At 39.0% G+C, this 17,319-nt stretch overlaps 1 protein-coding gene across 1 annotated transcript in view; it reads right to left on the bottom strand.

Moving 5' to 3' along the window:
• USP25 (ubiquitin specific peptidase 25) overlaps positions 1-17,319 on the bottom strand; it is an 84,796-nt gene that overhangs the window by 54,301 nt on the left and 13,176 nt on the right. The window contains 3 exon segments of the mRNA XM_088539336.1: positions 4,774-4,897; positions 14,539-14,683; positions 15,650-15,727. Coding sequence (XP_088395462.1) covers positions 4,774-4,897; positions 14,539-14,683; positions 15,650-15,727 — 347 coding nt within the window.

The following is a 17,319-nucleotide window of genomic DNA, read 5'->3' as shown; positions in this document are numbered from 1 at the left end:
TAGAGATGATGCAGACATCATAATTATAGCATTTCATTGTATTTTGTTGCTGAGCTTGTTTTTAAAGCGGATGTATGTGCAATAATATTTCTTTAGAAATAAGATTTCTTTACTTGCAGATATATTATAATATTGTTATATTTTCAAAAAGAGTGAGTGAGACTCTTCTCTGAGAGTACTAGATACAAAAACTATGTCTGCGAAAAGTCAATTATTTAAGAACCAGATTCAAATAGGATGGACGAGATTTCTGAGGTAACATTCACAATATGTCACACAGTGCTTTCACCTACAGATAGATACTCTGAGTGCTATGTAAAGCACAAAGTAACTGTTATTTATTTTAGTGATAGGAGACCACAGTCAACAAAGTAATTTTCAGAAAAAAAAAAAGGAACCCAGCCCTTCATTTCCATTTCTGCATCTTACGACACTGTACTAATTGCTTTACATGGCAAGTAATTACTTTACCAACCATGGATACATCCCCTTTGCGATTACTAAAATTGTAACCCTACAATTTAATTGCACACCACACTGCTCGCAGGGAAACTCTTCCTACATGACTTACACAGAAAGTTTGCATTTCACATGCTAATAAGATCCAATAGGTGCTACAGTCCCAAACTCCAGCTCCACTCAACACAGTACCGCTACCCCAGCGCACATCGTTAGCCTGGTGACAAGGACATCTTAGTGGTAATTTGTGGTAACTACGTATTCTAAATAAGAAGATACACTTGGGTACATTAAAGCTATAGAATGAATGCTCTGACTGGGGAGCAAATCTGCCTGGCTTGGGGACAATTGACAAGGTGACTGTCCCAAACCATCCAGACTATTGCACAACTGGTTGAGCTGCTACTGAGCCACCGAGTTTCCCCACAGAGGATTTGTGGAGTTCCATGGCAAGCATTTGTCTGCATAGTCTGAAACGATACGTGGTATGTCACATATCACTGTTTCCCAACTGCAAATTTTTGTTTCAGACTGTCCTGTCAACCTAACAAAAGGCGTTTTACAAGACTTACAAGAACTACGAAGATCAACTGCTTCAGGGAACATACTGATTCAGGGAACATACTGAGAGACATACTGTCTCTTAGAATTTGAGAGACATTCGGCACAAATACGTTTGTTACAATAAATCTTGGAAGAACCTGAAACTTGAAATTATCATTGGATTACTCTGTTTCAAACATTTGATTTTTGTAAACAGCACATCCTTTTCCAAAAGGTATTGAAGTTCCATACATAATCTCTGAAGACTCTGTGCTCTCTTATTGCCCTTCCGTAGAGATCTCTGACATCTTCAAACTATGAGTAGTGATGTAACCTGACTCTTTAGTGGTAAACAAAGACTCTTACACACTGGTCATTTAAAACTTGGAAAGGTAACATTATCATTGCTAATGTAACTGCTTTGAGATTACAAGTTAGCTGATGATGACATTAAAAATGAATTCAAAACAAATGCCATGCATATTTAAAATAATTTCTCAACCAGAAAGAATGATCTAAGCTCTATAGTAAATTGGAGGGAATTTTAAAATTAAAAGGCTCTGAGAGACTAGAACACACTTAGAATGATATTCTAACAGAACCACTGCACGTACATCAGGCTGCTTGTGCAGTAGAGGAAGAGATGGCCAGGCTAGGCCAATGCATTTTTCCAGACAGCTTTTTTTCCAGCAGAGTTCTACTAAGTCCCATCTGCAAATCAAAGCTGGGATCCTCAAGAGAAAAAAAAAAAAAGTACCCAAGTTACCTAACTAAGGGAGACTGGTTTCCTGCACCAGAAAAACACTGCAGGTCCTTGTACTTAACATAGAAGTAGACCCCAACATCAATCTATTTACTTATGAAAATTTCTCCCTTGTGTTTCTTATTTCTGTAGTGGGAGAGGGATTTCCTCCTCCTTGACAACTCTCTCTTAATTCTGCTTTCATGTTTTAATAAAGTATCTAGTTCTTGTAGCTTCATGAGATTCTTTTCCAGCACTAAAAAAACAGTTCCTGCAAAAAAGTTGCTTCTCACACTACCTGTCCTCAGCGAGCATGTGCCATACCAGTACACCTTATAAGCCAAATTCATTTTCAATTCATTCATTCAACTTCTCCTGGGGAATCCTGCCAAGAATGTAGCTTGCAACTGAAGGTTAGGTAGTTAATGCCACCCTTGCCTTGGGATCAGGGTTTTCTTTCTCTCAATAACAAGCTGGGCAGAGGCAAGCAGCTTTCCAGAGCTCCGCACACGGGGTTAGCCGGACAATGTAATAAACCAAGGGGCAAAATCAGTCCATAGGTCTAAAGTTCAGGCAAACCCCTCTGAGGAAGCCCAGCATCCTGAAAAGAAGCCTCTTTGGCAGGCTACTTGGCTAAAACAAAAACCCAAGGAAAAAATCAGCATATTGTGGCTGTCCTCTAGGTGGACATCCAGAAGTCCCACCAAGCCTACACCTCCCTCTCCAGTCCCACCTTCTATGTGCACAGATGATGCATCCCAGAGCGCAGGGTTCCCTGGCAGTTTTGGTGACCGTGTAAAGAAAATGCCTCGTGGCCGTGCACATCTGCACACACCACGTGCTCCCGCTCAAGCAGGGACGCTGCTGTGGACACAACGCACACCCCCAGCTCTCCTCTCACTGGTCTCCCCAGGGAACCCCTGCCTGGCCAACCTCAACCTCCTTCAAACCCTGAACAGCATTAACAATAAGAGAAAAACTCTTTTCACATTAGTAAATGCAGTGAGCAAACATACCATCGGGAGATTTAAAGGGGGAACACTAAAAGTTTCAAAAATGCTACGCACAAGATATTTCGTCTGGACACTCTTGGGCATTTCAGCTGCACTCTTCAGCACCTATGCTGTGATCAGGTCTGTCCCCACCAAAGGGCACAAAGCAATTAAACTCAGGAATAAAAATCCTACATGTATGCAACATGCCAAAAAATGCCAATAATGTATTCTCTTTCATTTCAAAAATTATTTGAATACACGCACACCCTAATTTATTAAAAATGAAACATTTCCATGCTTGAATTGACTTATTTTTGAGCTATTTGATTTCTGCTTCTTATTTAACTTGGAGAAAACAAAACTTGGAGAAAACAAAAGCAAAGATTTGTTTGACTTGACAAGCTTGACTTGTTTACAACCACTGCTTCACTTTTTGTTGGTAGACGTCTAACATGCATACTGTCTTTTTTACTGGCATGCCAGCATTCTTCTGTGGGGTGTTAACCAGAAAGCAATTTAATATTAAAAAAAAAAAAAAAAAAAAAAAAAAAAACTGAAGTTCAATCCTTAAGAAAACTGACGAAATGGTTCAGGACAGGAATTCTGAATTTCCTGTATTTGTACCATTCAGAAATAATTTGCTATCACAGGAGAAAAACTAAAGCCTCAAGGCTCACGCGAAGTGAGCACAATAGAATCAGTCAAAGGCTGGGGTGCAAAAGAAGAGGAAAAAGTTTTCCTAGTGCAGAAATAGGTCTGTCTCCCCGAGCTGCTGCCAAAATCACAGTGCTGCAATTAGAGGGTTCTGGTGCTCTCCGAGGAGGCACAAGAGCTGAACTTCTGAACCAAAACAGGACAGAACATCTACCATAATCTTGTTTGCTAAGCATATACTGAGGTCTTAGAAATAATATTTTTTTTAAAAAAAACCCTTTAAAACTGTTTTTCAGTAATTAATGAGAATGCAAAGCCCTCTCATTCCACCTTTCTTTCCTAGAATATGCTGCCCTACACTCAAATACCAAGATGAATTTGGCCATAAGGTAAGAGGGCACAATGGTATGTTTATTCTCACAATTCGCGCACTTGTTTCTCAAAAGAAAAAAAGAAAATCAGCGTGGTTAATGTAACTGAGACAGAGTCTCAGGGTTGGACCTTTCTGAGAGGCCATTTAGCCTGCCGGACACGGGGACCTGGGCAAAGGAATTATTGTTGTCAGCCTTCCAAGCCTAAGCCAGTCTTTCACATTCTACAGCCATAGTCCCCTGACCATCCTCGACCCCCCACCAAATCCAAAACACCTACCCCACAGCCCTATATCCAGGTTTAGCTGCAAGCTGCAAGCATTTTATTGGTATATTTACATTTATACATAAACACACAATGTAAAAAGTTACTGTAAGTTGTTGTCAAATCTGATCAAAAGTTAACCTGCAAACTCTTATAAAGTGTAAAAAGTAAGTCTATAAAATCTTAAGCTAAAAAGGTTAAAAAAAAAAAAACTTATAAAACCCATCTGATAAACAGACTAATAACATAGATTATCGGTTAAAATACAGTGGCTGCTCTTAGTACACTCAAGTCATAATAATACTATCCCCTCCCTTGATCTCAGTTTCAAGGCAAGAAAGAGTTATTGTAAAATGAACAATGTAAAAAGGGGATAAAGAGCTTATTAGATTCTTAACTGCATTTTGTTATTATTACTTTTTACCCAAAATACAACAAAATTTTCAGTTTTAGGTCCTATTTAAATATGATCATATATTCTCCATCTCCATTCACTTCCTCAGTATTGAAAAGAATACATGGGTGTGAAACATACTTTTAACTCCTAGCCCAAAGATAATAAACTATTTTCCAATGTAGAACATACAGTATATTAAAGCAACATCCTGAAGCCAGGCATATCAGTAGCATAAGTGAAAACAAACATGTTATTCTTTGTTAAATTAAAATCATTAAAAAAGCAATACAGGCCAATCTCCAACTCTTTAATTTTAATTTCTGCTTTATATAAGTTGTTTTGTTTACCTGCTAATGGCTTGTTCCTCATCTGTTATTCCAGTCTCCCTGAATGCCCTGTTTGATTCCTCCAAACTCAAGGCAATTGCCCTCTGAAGATCATCTTTATCATCTCCAGTGAGATCAATCACATCTGAAAAGCAAAACTATCTTTCTCAAAATTAAAAGTGAAACAGAATGAAAGGTAAATCTTACTGTAGAGGACACAGAACCCACGGGGATTGCTAAACTGTGTTCACGTCCTTCTGGCGGCCTGCTTTCTTCTAAGGTCTAGCTGTGCAGATTGCTCCCTTCCACCTCACGGCCAAATAAGAATCTCAGCAGGTTGCTCTCACTAAGATATGACTGAAAACTCCTATGTTTCATAAAGCTATGGGCCAAATCTATAAAACATAGTTTCTAAAAGTCCCTTTAAAGCAATGCATGTTAATGTATTACTTCAGCTACCATAATTGGTTGCTTCCAGGATACACATGATGAAAACAACTCTCATAAAAAAGTATCTTCGCTGAGCATAGTTATTCTTCCTCTACATGGAGAAATGTGCGTTGAATTTGTCCAAAATACAGACAGAACCCCCAAATCCTGTAAGTATTGCTGTACATTAGTAGGCCAAATATTTTTACACAGTTTCGTAACATGTGGGAGAGCTCCTGATGTAATCTATTCTATTTACGCACTGACTTTCCGAACATATTTAAATATACATTTAAATCCAAACTGCCTACTGGAAATACCCCATCTAAACAGCAGAATTAAGAAAAGAAAGTCAAAACAGGGATGCATGCTTTGGTAAGTGAGGAATGCTGGGTGGCTCCTAGCGCGGAAACAAGACCATTTCTTACTTTTCATCCATCTGAGGAATCGGATGCTAAGATACTCCAGCGGCCTCCCTCTTTCCTGGACACTGCAACAACGTTGCCCCTTTTGAGTAAATAGGAACTTCATTTTTCACTTCACATGGCTGTCATCATTCCTCAGCCAGGCTCGGCCCCACTTTCCAAAGCAGTCAGGGCCATCGGGAATGCCTGTCAGCTGCAAGAGGCTTTCAAAAGAGCCAAGGGCTTTGGCTATCATGATTTCTAGGGCCAAAAATCTCCTTTTGCAGGTCAGCCAGACAGAAAGAGAGGAGGAAGCGCATAACTGACCTGTATGCGCCGTGTTACACAGAAGGACACGGACGCACACCGTGTGCTGGTACCCTGCCATTTTCACTCTGCCTCCTCCAAAGGCAAAGTTTACCCAAAGAACTATGAGAAGGATAACTCTCCAGCCTGGGGTTTGAACATTAGAAGTTAAAAGACTGCAGAAGAAAGAGAAACACATTTACAACTGGTGGCTGCTCACCAAAAAAAAAAAAAAAAAAGGGATGAGCAGCATGCTTGCATTTCTCCTCCCACAGGCCAGCTCAATAACTCATCCCTGAAGAGCTTCTCTTTTTAGCTTCTGACTTTTCTCCTGCATAGCCTGACTCACTGCAGAGCCAGCTCTCATTATTTCCCTGGACTTACTTGGCTGTGATATTTCTCATTGGATCAAAATAAAATACTGAACATATGATACAACCAGAATTTCCATAGCTACGTAGTAACAGCAAACAGGACCACTCGTACTCATGAAAGACTGAAAGTGAAGTTACAAAAGAAACTTTTCTGTTAACCCCAGCATCTTGAGACATTACATTCTTCCCTCCCTTCCACATAATAATGATGTTCTGTTGAATTTCAGTTTAATTTAATGAGCCTTTAAGCACAGCTTACAGCTACCTGTAAAGTAAACTGCACAAACTGTAGTAATCTGGAAGTATGAAACAACACTATGGCCAGAGAAGCAGCAGCACTATGTATTTTATTCTTTTTTTTTCCCTATAGTTAGCCCAGATCTCTCAGCATGTCAGAATGATACGTCAACCCACATGCCTGAAATTCTCCTCCAAAAGAACCGAAGGAATTATGTGAAAGACCAGCAGAAGTCATGCCCACAGAAACTTTGATATATGAGCTGTCAAGTGTTGAGAACAGCAAAGGGTCAGGCTAAAATACCACCACAACCCTCGTTGTTTGGGAATACAGCTTTGCTCTGCAACGTGACAGAAGCAGCAAGGTAGAAAGACCAAGAGTGATGATGGTGTTGTGTGGCTTCACATACTATACATTAGGCTTTAAAAAAGAATGATTATAGTTTATGTCTTGTTTTCTACCCACTTGCAAGCATTCATACATAAGTGCTGCATCTCCACTGTAGCCCTCCTGTTCTTCTGAAAGCCGTAAGAGCAACCACAACTGAAGATGGAGTTCAGTTTAACTTCAATTTAACAGCCACACGCACTGCAGATGGAACTATGGGATTACTCTGATCACTTAGTTGAGAGAGAAAGATTCCTTCATGGAGTTTCTTTTCAGCTAAAAGTGATGAAACTCTTATACAGTGATAACAAGAAGGCTAGATTAAAAGGGCAAGTCCGTTATACAGAGAGTATTTTGCAGAAAAACCTCATGAACTAGCTGAAAATTTAGCTGCTAAGAAAAGGATTACCACTGCTATACAAACCAGCACACACACAAACCCTACCAAGCTCAAATCCAACTAGCGCTTTCATTAAATCACAGTTTCCTTGCACTACCCTAATTTCTTAATCTTTACTAATCTGTACTACCACTCCATGTGTTCAGAACTTTATAACCATTCACATTATCAGCATTTATATTATTTTCCAATTAAAAAACAAAATCCTCGACTTCAGCTTTCTTTCAGAAACCAAGTCAACAGAACAGATTCTCCACTATGCCAGGACTTTGGAGCAGATGTTACAGGATTCTCTTTATAAATATTATTTTCACATATGAATTTTCCCTGATTGGCATTAAAAAGAAAAAGAAAAAAGGAAAAAAAAAAATAGGAAGACCTCCTACCACATGTGATTAGTGTAATTAGTTCACATCAAGGAGGGTTCACCTACCATAACTTCTCTCACAAGAAAAAATATCCAAGTATCAGATGATCCATGGTAACTGACTGAGCTCTTACTTGTAACCAACCTGAAACAGAATATTTTGGATATTTAAGCTAAAAGGATAACAGGACTTTAGATCTTGTTGGCTGTAGTTGGAGCAGATGCAAAGTCTTTTTCAGCATCATAGCTGATGGAGGAACTCCTTAAGCTGCAGCAGCTTAAGACCTAACAGCCTTGAACTCTAAGCAGAACGAGATCCCAAAAGAACTCACAAGAGGTGTCACTTTTGCATTCCTAGCATTTGATTAAGAATTAGACAAATGTACTTTTATTATCTGAAACTCATGTAGCGATTTTTTTAATCTCATGTTTTGTAAAAATCTCATAGGAAAAATGATTTTTAACTGAAAAGCAAGATGCCCTGTTTTCAAGCAGTTGCTTTGCAAGTATAATGATTTTCGCCTTCTCTCAAGATTGATAATAAATTCAACCCTAAACTATATTTTTAAATACATACTCCACTGAGATTGTATAGTGCCCATGATAGTGTTTATTTTACATCAATGAGTAGTGGAATTCACCCACGAAACTCATCTACTGAAGTTTCCCATTTGACCAACTAATTTTTGTGTTCAAGTTCTGAAGATAGAGGGGGCAGGAGGGAGGATTTCTACTCGAATTATTGGTAAATAATTAGAGATACCTATCAGGTCAGAGTAGATTTTTTGTTTTATTTTGTTTTATAAACAGACACATCATTTCTTGTCCACTAAGTTCCCTGGGACTGGCTGAAGGATGCCACTCACAAAAGTATTAAGCACAATGCCACATTTCCAAATTTATTTTTACTTTAATTTACATGTATTGATTTAGGCATATCTCTCTCATTTAGGCTGAAGAAGCCTGTAGTGCCCAACGTCTTATCCTCATAAAGACACCTCTTATTGCAAATCAGACAGTTGTTTGCATTTTTTTATACTAAGCCATAACTACAGAACAAACAAACAAAAATCCATTTCTGACAAAAAAAAAAAAAACGAACTGATAAAGAAATTTCTCAAAACAGTATGGCTAGCCACGTTCATGATGTTTATTCAACTAAAATTAATAGGCAGAATTAATAAGCTGTTATTGCTGCTAGCAGCAATATTTTTGTCTTACAACATATTAAACTGCAATGTGTGCTTCTACTGCATAAGATTCAGAGAGTTTAAAATCCTTCATAATTATAGAAAAGCAAGCTATACATTGAAACTTGTGAAAAATCTACAGGTAGATATAACACACATATATACATTGTGTGTCTGCATGTACCTTCTTTCCTTAAAAATCTTATTCAGTGTGCTTATTCAGAACGTTTTTATCATTTAAATAAGTAATTCTTTCTTGGCAATTGCCTTTGTTATTAAAATAATTACAGTGTTATCGACTGGCTACTTGTACAAGGAGGAGTAGAGGGTAGGGACTTCAGACATAAGGAGGCTGGGAAACTCAGCATGAGGGGTTAGATCTGAAGCAGCAACTGAACACCAGGACGGGCAGTAAACAACCACAGTGATGCAACTGCTGGCACAGGCGAAGGAAAATGAAGGGGCAAGCCTGATGGGTTCGGTGGATACCTGCCAAGTCTGGAATGCCAACAGCAAGACTATAATTTCAACACACCAACATTAAGGGAAGGGGGAGGAAGGAAGGGGAAAAATAATTGTTAAGATTACATCACTTTTATTTATTACTAGCAGAGCTAAGCAAGATCCTACATCCCGTGGTCTACTCAGTGCTGTTAAACCTCACGGTGGGATTGAGTCCCTGGTCTAGATTTAAAAGAATGCTACTTATGCCCATCTGGGTAAAAGCTGGAAGGGGTGAGGCAGGATACAGCACATCCCCCCAGGGGCTCAGCGAAACCAAACCGCTCTGATGAAACCTTTCTATCAACGAGAGAGCCAGCAAACATTAACCTTGCCTATGTCCTGTCATGGAACAGAGGAGGAAGGGAACCAGCAAGACCAAAGGAGGACAACAAGGCACAGGACTCCTTAGGTTTTGCAGCAGGGTCTCTGCCATAGCAGCTGGAGAGAGTCCCAGGGACCAGGATGGGAGAGGACACCAATCATGCCTGAAACAGAAGGGAGGGTTATGAAGACATACAGGGTATATGAGTTGGTCACGGTGACAGAAGAAACTACAGAACGAGGCCTGACTACAACTTGTGCCAAAAGGATCTGGGAGCTACAGCTGATTCATGTTCGACCCATCATTCTCATTATTATAGCATTAAAGTAAACTAAAAATGTTATTCTGTTGATATACATCATATTACACACACATTTAGAGGGATTTGTTCATTCTTCCCAACACTGTTAAGACTTTGCTCCTGCTTTGAGCGCTGCGGTTCAAGGGCGAGACGGAATGATTCATGAGGATCCAGAATCGAGTCCCTGTGCCAAGATTTAAGGACTATCACATACACCAATTTCGGTAAGAAATGGACAGGAGGGAAGGGGAAAGAGTAACAGAGAAAACAAAGTGGGAATAGGTATAGAAAATAGAGCCAAAATCACTGAAAAAAATCAGGCTGCTTAGTCTAAAGCTGAGAAAATGGGGAGAAGTCCTGGCAAACAGTTGTTGCCACACAGCGCTTTGAGACAGAAGGCATGAAGTGCACACTCCAGCAACAGGGGGGCAAACAGGCCGCGGTGCTCAGCCAGCAGTGACAGGGATTTAGCTAAGGCATTAGGAGAAGCCTTCTCAGAACAAGGATAGAGCCTAAGCATCAAAGCAAACTGCTTTATAGGCTTTTTTTTTCCCCCAGAAACTCCAGAAGGCAAGTTTTTTGTTCTGTTGTTTTGTTTTAAATTAGCTTACACAAACATCAGTTAGGAAGGATTAGGTGCAGTTAAGTCTGGCCTTGTGGGAGGGGGGTGACTAAACAATTTTTCAAAACCTACACAGAGGACTCAAATTCTAGGAGCACATAAAAAGCCAGGCCCCAAGAAGCAATGACTTCTACGATCCTCTCGCTGGTGTGTGGCACTTTACAGTTACATTAGACTTAACAAAAGGCTTTAAATCTTTTGTCTTTGCTGTGGAATGTGCAATTACAGAGGCTCATTTAGTGTTCTTGAAAAACAATTTTCACATTTTTTGAGTTTTCAAAACAAGGGTGGGAGGATATTTGCCTTGACAGCTGTTTCATTCAAAGACAGGACTTTTTTTAATATACATCTGCCTTCTGCTGCTGCTTTTTGCTCCTACAACTGGGTTCTGCAAGATTCTCAAGTAAAGAGATGGAAACTGATACAGGTCTAGCAATGCAATGGTTCTGTTCTACAGCCACAGGTGAAAATACATTGATTTGAATGCAAATGAAAAAAAAAAAAAAAAAAAAAAAACAGGTTTCTAGGGAAACACTGCCTAAGTGCAAATACTGAAGCGTACCACTAAACTTTCTTCTCTTGTTTTACTTTGAATGCTGTGCCTAGGACTTATGCAACTAGCAGCATTAAGGTGATCTCGGTTTAAAAAGTGCGTGCCTGTACACTGAAACCCTAATATTAAAGCACTTTTCTCTCTAACAGATTGTCGTATGAAAAGAGAGGGGAACACCATTTTGCAAAGAGATCAAATAACCTACGCACCACTCTCAACATGAGAAAGCTGCCCTTGCAGGTGCTTGCACAGGCTGCTTTGAACTGGCAAAAAGCCAGCTCTCATGAATAACACGAACTCTGCAAGTTAAACTTGGATTTTAAGAGACTACATCTTTATGCAAAGTCTATTAATAGTTTTCGCAACCACAGAAGTAATCCATTTGCTACTAATTGCTAGCAATCAGGTAAAGACCCTGCTTCTGTTCAGTAGCTTGGACTTCTTGCATGCTGAATGCAACTTTAGTGCTCAAGCAGCTAAATGGCCACTGCCAGTTTTTGAGGATACAGTGCACAGCGCAGGCTAACAGCTGGGTTTTAAAGTATGACATGCTGCTAGACATGCATTTTTTTTTATCCTTTAGCAATTAACCATCTTTCAAAGAAATAATCAAGTCTACAGAATATATTAAATTAACCTTTTTGCAGGGCATATATTCAAAAACCTCTCTAAGTGGTGTCATTTTTTTCTGGTATAAAAATAAAAAGCAGTTCTGATATAAAAAAACAGTTCTGATATTTATCTACTAAACTTACTCCCAGTTTGAATGACTTAAAACTTGGTAGGACTGCAAACCTACATTACTCACAACATGATAAATTGCAAATGCACGTGTATGGGTAAGCAGTAAGGAAAGGTGACTATAAGGTAAAATTATCTCAATTTAACTATATTTATGTCAAGTAGTAAAAGGGATTCAAAAAAATTTGGAAGGTGAGATACTGTCAGCAGTTCAGACTTACTGATAAATGGTTACAGCATTTTTTTTTGCAGAAGAAACAATGATGATTGAAATTACCATTGCTGAATATTTTATTTCCACCTATGCCCACTCTTTCATTTTCCTGTCCCAAATCATGCACTGTTTTTCATTTCATTCCTTTACATGACAGTGCTTACAATTGTATGGCCATGCCGATCGCCCACTCTAAATGCATCACATTTGAGAATTTCATAGAATCACAGGATGGTCGAGGTTGGAAGGGACCTCTAGAGATCCTCTAGTCCAACCCCCCTGCACACGCAGGGTCACCTAGAGCACGTGGCACAGGACTGCATCCAAGCGGGTTTTGAAGATCTCCAGAGAAGGAGACTCCACAACCTCCCTGGGCAGCCTGTTCCAGGGCTCTGTCACCCCCGCTCTCAATATTTTTTTCCTTAAGTTCCTGTGGAACTTTTGGTGCTTCAGTTTGTGAACAAAATAATCATTATCAAGCAGATCAAAGCAACGACTTCAAAAGCTTCCTGCAGAAAGCATGAAGCATCTCTGCGTTTCAGATTAGGGGTCCCTATGACGAGAGCTTGGTAAAGCAGGGAGAAGGGATTAGCCTTTTGCTCTGGGTAGGTGCTTAGTTCTTTTCCCATATCCCCTCCAAAACGAAGAAGCAGAGAGAGCCAAGGTGCCCTTGTCTCATGCGATGTCCTCGGTCTATATTCCCTAAACCTGGCAAAGGGCTGGCAAAGGGCTCCTCTCTGCTGCCGATGAGGACTTGGTACCCTAACCAGAGAGCCCATGCAAGGGATGCCTGTCTGCTGCCTCCACATGAGCTCGTACTTCTTAACTACTGACTTGCAAAGCACTGCATAATTGCAAAGAGCTTAGGTCTGTTTGCAACACCCTAAAAATAAAAATAAAAAGCCTGAAATTCAGTTTGGAATCTGCAACTCTAAATTAACTCTGCAGGCTAAACTCGATTCTCTCTTGTATCTCTTGCAACCTCTTATCTTCAACAAGGTTGCACAGCCTACAAAGTGACAGCAAAAAGTAAACACTTCTATTAATGGGATTGATAAGAAATCTAATTACATATAGACTGCACCAGAACCCAGCTAATTATTCCACTGTCATACTAGATCTTCAATAGTGGAGACTAAGACAAGTTAGTAACTAAGATTGTTGTAAATAGTTTCTGTTTACTCAACGGCAATTTTTTGACATTTAAAATCAACTATATCTGGGGTTTCTTTTTGTCTTTATGAAGACAAAAACAAACAAAATAAATCTTACTTGGGGAATACACGACTTCCCATAATGAATTAAGCACACTTCGTAGAGGGTGCGAAAAATACTAAGGCTTGAAAAGCCTCTCCTGATCAGAGAATGCTGAAACTCATCTCTTAAAAAAAAGTCTAAGCTTTAAAGATGCTCATTTCAAGGTGCTAGAGACAAAAAAGGTAAAATGGAAAGTGAACTCTAAGTCAACTTCCTTATAATGTTGCCACTATAATTACCTCTGTGTTACTGAAACAAAGGAAAAATATCACTTTGCATAAAGTATTTTTACACTTTTCAGTAAAGTTACACACATGAACACCATATACGGTCAAATAGCTAATAAATATTGCACTAAAAATACTGTATAACTATGTGTAGAATACGGGAATGTAAATACAATATCAAGAAACTCAGATGTTACAGAAATCCATTCAGCCACATAACTTCCCTTCACTTTGTGGTTCATCCTATCTCCCTACTCATTTGCGGAATACACTTAACATGCAAGACCACAAAAAAGCAGACTGTTTTCTTCAGTTTCCAAACGATCATTAAAAAGTACAATTGTTTTTAATATTTCTTCCTCTATATTCTCATAAAAAGAACTATGCACTTAGCCATAGGAAAACTTGGAAACAGAGCGATAAGGTTGTGGAATCTCCTGTATCAGACCTAAAAGTAGATCTTTTCTAATATTACTCTCACATATAAAATACTGACTTTTTACCACAAAATAAAAGCCTAACTTCTCATCTACTCCTTTGGGAACACCATTCCTATTAGGGGGAAGCTACTATTAAGTCTGTTTTAGCTTATTCAAAACACTTTAATCTGTAGTAACATTTGCTCTTTTCTAATTGTCTTTTTAGGTTGGTAGGTTGCCCAGCTTTCGCCTTTATTTATTCCACACCCCCAAAACAAATCCTACAAAAGAAAAAAAAAAAAAGGTATGAAAACCTAGGCATTCACATTCTGTTCACTAGAATAAATACATGTTTAAGGTCTGCTTAAGGAGAGCCAAAATAAAAAAAAATGCTGAAAGAAGGAGAGAAAGAATGAGTAATACTCTAAAATTGTCAAGTAAGAATTATCAGTCAAGATTAATGGTAATCTTACAAGCAAGGGTTTAGTTTCCTTGTCCTGATACTAAATTTATGAATAGAAAAATACCTACTCGTGTCTGCTTGGCTGCCCACACTGATGTATCTGTCGTTCCCAGGCAGTGCGGTTTGATAGTAAGTTGCCTCCTCTTGCTGGGGAACCTTGGCATTCTTCGCGGTGAGGAAAGCCACAGCCAATTCCAAATTGCCATTGCTGTCCTTTAAGCATCGACAAAAACAAGAAATAAGAGTCCTCATTTCTTTCTTGTTTTGTCAATAGCAAAAATAACCAAATTACAGGCACCCTCTTATACGATCAATGACACTGCATTTTCATGGGAAATTCTGTTTGGAGGTTTCCAAACTTGACCCACACTTTGCACACTTCAGTAACTTTAAAGCACAGATAAGACATGTTTTGATAACTAACTTTCTTAGAGCTCCTCCTACTATAGAAAAAAAATCAAAAGTATCGTGGCATAGGTTAACTCCTCAATTAACACCATGAACATTATCTCCAAGATTTCAGCAGCAACCAAACTGTTCTGAAAATCTGCCTCTTCATTTTTAAGGCTAAAGAGAGCAGCTCCAGAGGGGCAAATCTGCATCTGACAAGGGGAGTCAGGAGCAGCAATCACACATATGATGTAAATTGCTCAAATGCTAATTACTATTTACCCTTTTTTACTTGCAGATTGTTTTCTGCTGTAAAAGAGCTCATGACAGATGAAGAAACAATGAAGTGTCCCCAAACTAGCAAGGGTGACAAGTCTGGGAAGAGTTCTTTATTTTTCACATTGACCACGACCTGTCCATGCTGGAAAGCTTAGCTAGAACTTGACAAGGAAGTGAACAGTTCAGCCCACCAGGAGTCAACCAGTTCTATTAGCATCAAGGTCCCTCACCATGATTTAGACAAAGGTTACCTTCAATACAAACCACACCATTTCAATGTCTGAGCACCAGATTAATTTTTCTATCAATATCAGAACAGATTGTGTTTGCTTCTGAAGCAAACACGCTATCATTAATAGCTTTTTTCACCAAGAGGCATCTAAAAAGAATTCAAGTTGGGCAGAGAATAGGATGAAAGGGCACCAGGAAGATGTGGGTCTTACAGCTTTCCCTGGCAGCTATTAACAACATGTATACAAGAAACTAGACATTCCCCAACTTCCACCTTACCTTCAGTGCTTGTTGTAGTACCTGGATGTCATTGATACCAGTGATCTCCCTCAGCTGATTCAGAAATGTTTGCTGGTGCTATAAACAAACACAGATTATCAAAATAAGATCCGAGTAACAGTAAAGTCCCTGTTTTTTATGACAGCATGCTTCTCTACAGATATTAGAAGTATCTCCAAATAATCTTCATGGGGGGCGGGAGAGCTTTCATTACTCAGCTTTTACTCTCTGCAAATACGGCACTTTTAATTCTCAGTTTTAACGTTTTTTTTTTTTTTTTCCCCCAAAAGAGGATGATTCAGTAGCTCACACAACACGGGCACACGCAGTCTGCACAAGTCACAGATGGCCCCTCTGAACAAACCAGCTGCACCACTTGATCTTCAAAGGCAGCAGGGGCAGCAGTTTATTGAACCTAGGGCAAAACCAACTTGTTCAAGTCTCAATTATTCTCAGCTCTAGCATCTCCTTAACATTCACAATTCCCAGCCATTCAAACCTCAAAACCAGAAAGTCATTTTTAACCAAACTTTTTAAAGCATATTTTAGAAGAAACACTATAAAAATACATATGCAAAACAGTTGCTCAAGACTAAAGCAAGACACCAGGAACGAGTCGTAACCCTGTTCCTAGAGCAGCTGAATCCATTTGCAGGGCTCAGCCAGTTCTCACAGCTAACTTTTTAGGTAAGATTTAGTTAGAAAAGAATAAAACGCTGTATGAAGGTCAGAGGAGCAACCCATCCCTACCAGCTGCTCTCAGCCAACAGATGACTCCCTCTACTCATCCTGAGACAACACGTTTCATTTTGCAAAAGCAAAAAGCAAGCATTACTTTGCAATAATTCCTGCACTTAACCATTAAAGCCATGAAAGCACAAAGCACTGACTGTTCCAAGCTAACAAATTCCATTCCTCCTTTGGAAGATGGGAAAAAGACAAAAAAAAAATTGGTGGCATTTACAATTTGTTGGGTTTTTTTTCCCCCTTTTTATTGTTTGCCCACCACATCCTGAACTCAAAACAATCATTTCTTCTATAAAAGATCCCTTATAGAGTACAGGGTTTTTGTTCGCTAGACAAAAAAGCATATTTCCTATCAATGACAACTAAATGCTCTCATGTTACTCTGCAAACTTTATAAAAGACAAGCTACAATTGTCACGCAGCTACTGCTAAAGTACTTCCATTTAACATGAATTATTTGGAATCAAGTAGGCAAATACCCTCAGCTCCCTCCTAGCTCAGCTCGGCACACACAACTGCCTGAGCTGACATTTGAGTGAACAACGCAAAGAATCCCAGTTACAAATGACAGGAATTAAGAGCAATATGGACAGTTATCCTAAATATCTTAATGGCAGCTGCTTTTGACATGAACATTTTGGGGTTTTAAACACAGGAGTCCTCATACTGACAAGCTGGCATTAATTTTTAATGGATTCATTTCAAATTGCTCACACATTTAATAACAACAATACATCTCACTCACTGGAAGGAGAAGAAAAATAAATAAATAATGATTAAAAATACATATTTTTTTAAAAAAAGCTACAATTTAAATTGCTTCCAGCTCACCACTGGTTAAATACCAGCTTACAATCAGACTAAGTGGTCATAGCAAAGCATTCTGAAACTGCACAGGGCTGTTTAAAAAACTCCTTGATGCT

This window comes from Tinamus guttatus, unplaced genomic scaffold (assembly GCF_059628265.1).
Source record: "Tinamus guttatus ecotype Peru unplaced genomic scaffold, ASM5962826v1 Tinamus_guttatus_pri_ptg001602l, whole genome shotgun sequence".
Lineage (NCBI taxonomy): Eukaryota > Metazoa > Chordata > Aves > Tinamiformes > Tinamidae > Tinamus > Tinamus guttatus.
This window is presented reverse-complemented; position numbering and strand designations above follow the sequence as displayed.